The sequence below is a fragment of the Cavia porcellus genome, unplaced genomic scaffold (genome assembly GCF_034190915.1).
Source record: "Cavia porcellus strain 051 isolate PalLab524CR breed Dunkin Hartley unplaced genomic scaffold, mCavPor4.1 scaffold_32, whole genome shotgun sequence".
Taxonomy (NCBI): domain Eukaryota; kingdom Metazoa; phylum Chordata; class Mammalia; order Rodentia; family Caviidae; genus Cavia; species Cavia porcellus.
Window position 1 is genome coordinate 31,631,823 of NW_026947515.1, and position 10,014 is coordinate 31,641,836.

Genomic DNA, 10,014 nt, shown 5'->3' on the forward strand with positions numbered 1-10,014 from the left:
ATGCACATTGTTAAACAACCAGTGAAAAATCAGTGTGTGGAGCCACAGCCCTGATCTACCTGAGTGAAACCTAATGCAGACCAATGAACACAAGCTGCATTGTCAGTGACACCAGGCCTGGGGCTGGCAGCTAAGGGATGCAGGGAGCTGGCCAAGATAAGAAGGATTTCAGGTGGTGGAATTTGGAAACCAGGCAGGTTGTTGATGTGGGTTTCCTTTTTTTTCCCTTTTTCCCAAAATATCTTGAGAAAGCAAGGAATAGTAAAGTTTTGTAATGTTGGAGCAAGATGCTCGATTCACAATTCCTATGGAATGGTAGGGCAAAATAGGAGACATTTTCTAAGGACTAAGACTACAAGGAGCAGTCACACACAGGGTCTGTTGGCCATGGCAGTGTCACTGAGTATGACATTCTCTGTTCCATGTCCCATGAGCACACTTGCTAACTGAATGAATACTGTGCAGAGGAGGGTCACTTACCCAGAGTGTTCACCATACTGACCCTCGACTGAGTCTTGGGAGCTTCTTTTAACTTGGAATTGTGCAGTGGAAAGAAACAGTCCCACCTGGTCGTAAATTTCAGTCTCAGTTTCTTCCACTGCAAAGAGATTGATTACACAACCACTTAGAAAGTCATTATGCTGATTACAGCCTTGTGTCTAGGGTAAATTTTTATAAATAATTTAATCGAAATCATAGTAGCTTCATATTGTGGATCAGAACACAGCTCCAAACATTTGAGAGAAATAAATACTGTTATCAAAAGATGTCCACATCACACTGCACAATAATGAAAGCACAGTCCACAATAATGTGCCATGGGTGCACCATTTAATGATAGATTTCTTTTCCTTTCACTGTGCTTTGTGTTTTCTTTGCTAATCCATGGAAAAGTTCAGAAGATCCTCATGGAGTTTTTTAACAACTGTCTGTGGCCCTGCAGAAGAGAGTGAAGTGATTAGACTGATAGTCTTCTTCTTTTTTTTTTAAATTTTAAAATAATGTTGTTGTAAAAAGGAAGAGAAAGAGAAATGATTAGGGTACCTCTGTAGGGCTAGCAACTCACAGGAACCAATGCATGTGAAGCTTGCTCACAGGGCCAGGGTGGGTGGGCCTCAGCCATGGGTCACACACAAGAGCAGACCTTCCACAGAGGGCAGCCTGGGCTCCTTCCTCCATGTCATCTGCTCCTCACACTCTTCCTAGGCAGCTCTCAGTCAGGCCAGTTCCCTCACTGCATCTTTGTGGTCATCAAGGGGGAAGTGAAGCCTTTTAGGGGTGGGCAGGTGAAGACCCTGTTTTTGGCCCTGAACCCCTGTCCCCCATGACCTGAGCAGAACACAAGGAGACAGTGCTGGCATGGAGATGTCAGTTGCTTTGCCAGGCAGTCTGTAGGTTATTGCTCTGCAGCTGGTGCAGGCTGACTCCCTCCAAGGTCTTTCTCTGTGGCTCTGCCCCAGGGGAGTTTCTACCTGGGTCTGGGTTATTTGTGCTGGCTCCCTTGAGGATCCATCCAGCTTGAGGTGGGGACCATGATGGTCACTGTTATTATTTTACTGAGTACATTTACATCTTGTAGAGATTACAATGATTTTCATACTACTTTCATTAAAGGTTTTGGGTTCTTTGATTTTTTTATGGTTCCCTTATTTACTCATCATTCAGTTTGTAAATTTTTAAAAATCCTATTATCTTATTATACATATAAAAATGTGTATTTGAGTCCAGATATATTGCCTTGTTAACTGTAAATAACACAGCTTTCTGCAAAAAAATGTGTACATCAAGACTCAATTTAAGGGTGTTAAATCCCTGGTGCAATCTGAGAGATTCTGCTTTATGAATGAATGTGTTTTATAAAATCATGTTAATAATTTATTTAAAGAAAATACTTACATTGAATTCCTTCCTTTTTTGTGTAATTTAAAAATCAGCTCCACATAATGGTCACTTCATTTACAGTGTAAGACATGAGAGGATATCAAATAATCTGTGGGATGGGAAATTTTGCAATGTGTTTGCTTATAAAGGTGCTAAAATTAAACTTCTCATTCAGTCAGTTGAGAGGAGAAAGCTGAATTTAGTGAGTCTGCAAGTGTGTCATTAAATAAGAATTATATGAAGGTACCTATTGTCAAAGGCTTAAATGTGATTAACTCCTAGTAGAAGAAGTCTCACTTTCCTTTTGCTGAAACACAGGCATTTACTATCTCTTCATAACAATGATATGTTGGTTGATATCACTTCTTTGATTTCCATAGTCTGTGTCATATTCTATTGGCCTCATAGTCCAATTTGTCTACTGTGGCTCCAGATATCATATTTCCTTTCAAAACAGAGAAAGGACTAGGAGGGCCAGAAAGCAATCACATATACATCTTTGCTAATAACAGTGGCCTCTAAATATAGACACTCAGTGAGATAAGAAAGGCTTTTCCTCAAACCCCACAAAACTCATACTTCAAAGGCGTTAACTAGAGTCATGTGGCAGGAAGCAGGAGAAATCTATGGCTCATACCTTGTTGGGTTATGCCTTGATCCCAGCCTTCCTGTGACAGTCTGTGGGTCCTAAAATGGTGCATCTCGCAGGGTACTGCTCTGCTTCTTGACTCCAGCATGTCTGAGACAATAAAGATTAGCATTTGGAGCCAGCACATGTGCGGGGATATTAAGGATGGTGGCCAAGCTCCAGGCAGTGGAGAAGCGGAGCTGTGTAGAAGTCCTCATCTCACAGAGGAGGAATCCAGAGGGAATTCTACAGGGTTTACTGTGGCTTCTGCAGGATTGCATTCAGTGTCCTGAGGTTTCAAATGGCTAAGAAATTCACTCTCCCTGAATTTTCTCCTTGTGTTTGTCATTTTGTTACCACTCACCACTTTGGGATTACTACTTCAAAGAAGTTTGAATGCTAGGAGATAGATCTTTCTCAAATGGGAAGAGGATCAAGAGAAGGAAGAGCCAGGAGGAAAGACAGGGAAAGTGAATGAAGAAGGGAAGGAAGATGTGCTACTTCTATGCACCAATTCCAACAAGGAATGGGAACAGTATGGACTGCAAGCAGGAACTAATCAATAAAATTTGATACTGCACAGTGTGCAAGAATGACTCCCTCACAATCAGTGTCACTGAAGATGCCAGCTTGGGCCCTGGTGTCAAGCATGGAAATAACCAACCTGCAGGAACCAGCACATAATGGAGCACAAATACTCCTGCTCAGAAACAACCAAACCCTCCCATACATGGCTGGGGAACACTGGAGAGGAGTCCTCCTATGAAACCTTGCAGTCTGCTAAATGTCCACCAGTCCCTAATGACTTCATGTCCAGTCCTGCAAGGCTTAGAAGTCAGCATAGTCCAGGCAGGACAGCTTCTTAAATCAGAGACCAAAGACACACAGTGGAATTAGTGGAGGAAGGGAAGTCGAAAGAACAGAAGGCTCAGTGGTATAGGCATCCCCACTGCTACACCTGCTCCCTCCCCACTCAGGATGGGACCAGTGGTCCAGGTCTTGGCTGCTGGTTCCAGTAGGGCACCAGGATCAGTCAGATTTCTCCACACCACTCTGTCACGTCCTCCACAGCTTCTGGTGGGTATAAATGAATTCCCTCTGTGACTGCTCAGTTTTCTTCCATGCTGCAAGTTATTGGAGGTCCACTTCATTCTCAGAATTCAGTTTCTATTGCTCCACCCCTCCCACCACATGTCCATTGACTCCATAGATACTTTGTCCAGGCTTCATGGCCAGGGTGCAGGAAAACATTGCTGACAGCCCAACTCCACCACCTCCATCTCCACCAAATCGTGTTCTCATATCTGATGACTCTACTGCACCTCTCCTGCCCTTCCCCTAGGCACTATAACATGAGAAAGCTGGAGCAGCTCAGTATAATGATCCCTATGCAGTTGAGGATCCTACCTGGGCCCCCAAGAATTATATTGAGAATACTGTTACAATATATGATTGTAAAAAAGACAAAGCTGATGAGCTGTCATTTATAGAGGGTGCAGTAATTGATTTTAGAAATAAGAACAATGATGGCTAGCAGGAAGAGGTCTGCAGTCCAGTGACTGGTCACTTCCTGGGATCTGTGTTGAATCAGGCATGCACTATACTGATTATTTTATTGTTTAGCTTTTGAAGTAGGCTCGTATAACTCAGTCGTACTGTGGAACTATTGTGGTTAACAGAATTGTCTTAATGTTTTACAGTGTGCCCATATTTTCAGCCATGTCTTTTGGTATTAGAATGTCTGCCTTTTAGTGTAAATTTTGTGGATGTTTGTATTTTGCAAAACAGCAATTTATGCAACCAGCTGCCTATAGATGATTATGTTTAAAGACTTATACTTAATTCAGGAGAAAATGGTGGCTTGCTAGGGGATCGGGCGAAGAGTCTCTCTGGAGAAATCATATTAGAAGCTAGAATATGACAACATGGAGAGGGCCAGACAAATGGATAATGATTCTTATTAACCAAGACAGTGCAGCTGGAGGATTTAAAGTCATACTGAGACTGTGAAGGCTGATAATGGGAGGCTGCAAATCCCGCGCCTTTAAATCAACAAACTGACCCGTGGACTCAACAGGAAAAGCTGCGTTGGCTTTTGGTGACTGCTGGAAACTGAGACGTGGGACCCCAAGAAGCAGCCAGGACTGCCCCGCTGCACCAGAGGAGATCGTGAAAGGCTCTAGAACACCAAAGCTGAACGCTGAGCAGATTTCTGACTGTTCCGCGCTGTGCCGGGAGTGTGGGAAAGGTGGGTGGTGTGGTGTGCGGTGGACCCGGGAAGAGGACCTGTGCTGGACCCTGGTGAGTACTGGAGACCCCGCGGCTGCTGGGGTCGGCCAGAGAACATCTTGGAACTGGGCAGTGCCCGCCACCACGGGGACATCAATAACGCAGAGTCTGGTGGCAGCCATCTTAGAGTTGGGCAGAACCTACAGCTCCGTGGCATCACTGAGTCCCCCTGTAGGGAGGGCTGGTGGAAGACATCTTGAAATTGGGCAGACCCTGAGTATGTGCTGGCTTCAGAGTCATACAGAGAACTAGTGGGAGACATCTTGGACTTGGGCAGATCTGCTGTTCTGGTGCTCCTGTCACAGAGAGGTCTGGAAGAGAACAGTTGGAATTTGGGCAGAACCCTGTGCCATAGTGATATTAGTCAGCTGCTTCTGGTACAAAGAGAACCGGCAGGAGCTACTGGGGCTAAACCAAGCCTCTGCTTGGGGCCCAATAAGCAGATACAAAATAGTCACAACTCAGTGACATCCAGAAAGTACAGCCTAATTTACGGATTGACTGGCGCAGAGGCTGGAGACTAGCCTGTACCTCCCCTGCATCCCAGCCTACCCCAGATAACAGCAAATTGGGGAGGACAGCAAAAACTCAAGTCAGCATGCTTCTGAAAGGCCCTAAGCAATTCAGAGAGGGCCAGAGAACCCCAGGACAGTCTGGAAAAAACCAGAAACATGACAAGAGATAAAAATTAAAAAAAATCTCCAGCTGCCCAACAGGAGAAAATAAGCCCAGGAGAACTAAACACTAAAGAGAACAAGCACAGTAATCATCCATTGCTCCACACAGCATCAGCCGAAATTAAAAAGTACCTACATGATCTCATAGAAGAATTTAAAGCTGTACTCCTGATCCAAGTGAGGTGAGATATAAAGAGATTAATTAAAGAAATGACAAGCCCTGCCCAAGAGAACACAGATGGAAGAACTGAGGAAATCATAAAAGAAAGAGAAGCATCTGAAGAAGAATTTAAACATAACTTAGAATACATGAAACAGATCCAAAGAGAATATCAGGAAACTAAAAACTCCATTGAACACTGGCAAAATGCCTTGACAGAAACTAAAGACAGCCTTCTGAAACTTGAAGAGAGATTTATGGCATATGATCGTGAAAGAAAAAGCCTCTTAAAAATAACAAGGAACCAGAAAGAAGCAATTCAAAAACTAGAAGATGACAAAAAGATACATAACCTAAGAATAAAGAATGTGAGTGAGGAAGCAGGAGCAACCAAAAATGAAATACAAAGAATATTCACAGATATATTAAAGCAAAATTTCCCATGTATAGCAAAAAGAAATGATATACAGATAAAAGAGGCATACAGAACACCAGCTACCTACAACCAAAACAGATCTATGCCTAGACATATAATAATCAAGATTCCAGAAATCCACTAAAAGAACAGAATATTAAAAGCAGCCAGAGAAAAGATGCAGATTACCTACAATGGGAAAACTATCAAAATAACAGCAGACTTATCAACACAAACTCTTAAGTCAAGAAGGGAGTGGGGAGAAATACTCCAAGTCCTGAAATAAAATAATATGCAACCGAAGCTCATATACCTGTCAAAACTCTCTCTCAAAATTAGTGGAGAAATAAGATACTTTCAAGACAAGGAGGAACTGTGGGAGTTCGTGGCCACCAATCCAACCCTACAGAGAGTGCTGAAGGACATTACAGAGAAAGAGAGGAAGAGATACCAGGATTCCAGCAACAGTGGCAGAGAGGCCTCAGTGAACGGGGCAGACAGTGGAATGAGGGAATAAGGTGGACAAATTATAGCAGAAAAGTGGAGTAGCAGACATGAGGCAGAGACGGTAAGCTATAGTCTTTAGTATAGACAGCCCTGAAACTCTATAAAAAAAGGCAGAGGTCATTGTTAATGGTGTATAAGGATTTAAAAGACACAGTAGTCTTATGTGGTAATCATGATTCCTGATTATGTGGCCTTGAAGCCTTATAAAGTTTTCACTTATTAATTGGAAAGGCTTTATTCTGGGCTTCTTGATATGGAAATATTTGAAGCTATAGTATCTGAAGTTTTATTCAAATATTTCAAGGAAAAAGACAGACACTATGGTAACTACTATTAAGTTGGGTTATTTGGCGGTGAAGCACTAGGTTGCTGAAACAGTCATGCTTTGACCTGTATTGTTATATTGTTATGTCCTCTTTTATCTCAATCTCTCCCTTATTCATTAAAAAATTATTTAGTTATTTTTTTATGGTTTTTTTAATTAAGGGGAAAAATTTAAAAAATTAGCAGGATATATAATAGTAACTTTTTTTGATTTCCTATTAACTTGTTTTGAAGTCCTGTAATACTCCCACGATCTTGTTTTGACTGATTAGACTCTGTTCCATTCTGTATGATAGTATCAAGTTTGAGGGTATAGGCAACTACTTTGAAGCCAATAAGATTCACTAAGATGCCCATTCTGGTTTGACTATTGTCTCCTTTGGAAGTCCTGTAAGGTTTACAATGCTTGTTTTATTGGTCTTGTTCTCTACTGTTTTGTTCAACTTTATAATATCTAATGAGATAGACAATTCTTTTTAAGGAAACAAGAGACATTGTTGATAACCATTGTTGATGACCTTGTACTCTGTTTTACATCATGTGCTATGTCTATCCTTGGTTTTGACTGACAGCTTTGTTTTGCCATATTTGACTTTATTCACTCCCCTCCCCCAGAAAGTAATAAGAACTAAGGAGTAATAAAACCCAAAATGTGTGGATTTTGTTGTAAAAAAGAGAGGGAAAAGAAGAGCTCTAAAGGATACAACAGCAAGAGTGTTTAGGAGTGTTAAATAGCTGACCATATTAATGTTTTTGGTTGGATCATTGAACACAACTGTTTGCAGTCTCACTGTTTGAATGTCCACTTTGTATGCTTTGATACTGTGATTTGAGCAACTATCTCTAAGATGATAATATGTAATCTATTAACTGGTGATTTCTTACTGTTTCTTTTTTTTTTTTTTGTAGTTCTGTATTACTTGTACCCTTACACTGCTTTGTTTTGTTTTGTGTTTTTCTCTTTTTCCTTTTAAATAAAATTTAAAAAAAGACTTATACTTGTTAACTTAATGAGCAGCCTAAATACTCTGGGACAAATGGGGTACATTAAACCAGCTGTGACTGAGATTGCACATTACATGTTTCAGTGCAGCATGGTTTCTAAGGCTATGTCAGACTAACATTAAAATCAGAAAACTTAAATGCTGAAGCTGGTAATATTTTGTGTTTAGAGTCTCTCATTTTTATAAACTATTTAAAGCATGCATAAAAATTAATGTATTGAAATATACTTAAAATTTCTAAGATGCTTCCAATCTGTGTACTACTTCTTGGAATACTCATAGATGAGTTGCTAAGGTCTTCATGTGAAGGAAAGAAACAGAATTATCTGTGATAGCTTCTAGTGGATACAGATGGGAGGGTAATTTGTAACTAAGTTTTTAATGAGCAAATTTGTATTATAATGTTTTCCAGTCATCAACTCAAAAATAAAACAGAAGCAATGAGTTAGAAATTCATCAGTCTAGGGGCTGGGGATTTAGCTCAGTGGCATAAACACCTGCCTTGCAAGCAGGTGGTCATGAGTTCGATCACCAGTAATGGTTAAAAAAAAAAAAAGAAGTTCATCAGTCTGGCCAAGATAGTGGCACAGTGAGTCCATGACTCAGGGGAAAAAGGAACAGGGCTGGGGAGGCAGCTCAGCATGAAGGTCCTGGGCTCAGGATGTCACTGTGACCTAGGACTCCTGTCCTGCATGTGTGAAGCCCTGGCTTCTGTTCTCTGCATGAAGATACAATAAAAGGAGTTCATGTCTGAACATTTAATATGTTTTCTTGAACTTTTTTCAGATGTAGGTAATGCAGGGTCACATTTAGTGTCAAAAGCATTTGTTACATGCTCTGAAACTGAGGAATATGAGGGCCCTGATGATTTCTGGGTGAACCCTGTGGATGGAGAAATCATGCTGAGAAGCATTTGGTTCCTAGGTGTCACATGGCTGTGATCACATCTTGGTTTCTCAGGCTGTAGATGAGGGGGTTTAACATGGGAATCATAATTCCATAAAACAAAGAAGCCACTTTTTCCTGCTCTTTGGAACTATTACTCCCTTGGAATATGTACATGTAAGCCAGAGTCCCAGTGAAGATGGTGACCGCCATCAGGTGGGAGGCGCACGTGGAGAAGGCTTTTTTCCTTCCTGTGGCTGAAGGCATCCTGAGGATGGTGGCCAGGATACATATGTAGGAAAACATGACAACTGACACAATGAGTATCAAGCAGAACCCTGCAGAGACAGTCACAACCACGATATTTACATCAATACTGGAGCATGATAGAGTGAGAATTGGAGGCATATCACAGAAAAAGTGATTAATTACATTGGATTTGCAAAAGTTCAAGGAAAAAGTCATAATTGTGTTTACAGAACTGTTTAAGAAACCAATAACATACGAACCATGCAGCAACTGGATGCAGACTCTCTTGGACATGATCACGAGGTAGTGCAGGGGTTTGCAGATGGCCACATAGCGGTCCACGGCCATGGAAGCCAGGATGAAGCAGTCACTTGTGACAAATGTCCCATAGACTAGTAACTGCACTATGCACCCTGTGAAGGAGATGGACTGGTCCCTGCTCACGAAGTTCTGCAGCATCTTGGGAGTGATGGCAGAGGAGTAACAGAGGTCCACGAAAGCCAGGTGTTGGAGGAAAAAGTACATAGGTGTGTGAAGGGTGGGGTCAGCCTTGATGAGCAGGATCATCCCAGTGTTGCCCACCAGGGAGGCCACATAGATGACAAGAAAGGCTGTGAAAAGGATGTGCCAGGACCTGTGCTGACCAGCAAATCCCAGGAGGATGAATTCATTCACTCCACTGCCGTTTTTTTGTTCCATGTTCAGCATGCAATAAATGTCAGCTAAAAATTACAATGAAAGAACAGAGAAAGACCATTATCAGTCCCTAATTATGAATTTTAAGGTTTCATATGGATTTCTATAGTATTTACTGTGATGTGATTGGTTTTGATTTTGAAGGCTAAAACTTTGTTTTCAAATTAAATATTTCCATTTGTATTTTGGAGAAATTAACATTGAACAGCACCATTGTTTTTAGTTACTGTCATTTCATAAGTGCATTCATTATAGAAATAGATTGTACTGTGAGTAATACTTTCATTTGTGCTTTATGT

General features: G+C 41.4%; 1 protein-coding gene and 1 pseudogene across 1 annotated transcript; one reads left to right on the forward strand and one right to left on the reverse strand.

Annotated features, from left to right (window-relative positions):
• Positions 1-2,674: 2,674 nt before the first annotated feature.
• Positions 2,675-4,132, forward strand: LOC100721310 (abl interactor 1-like; annotated as a pseudogene).
• A 4,680-nt stretch (positions 4,133-8,812) lies between these two features.
• LOC100718922 (olfactory receptor 5AK2-like) lies at positions 8,813-9,718 on the reverse strand. Its single transcript, XM_003464843.1, has one exon. The coding sequence runs from the start codon at positions 9,716-9,718 to the stop codon at positions 8,813-8,815; it is 906 nt and encodes a 301-aa protein (XP_003464891.1).
• Positions 9,719-10,014: the final 296 nt, after the last annotated feature.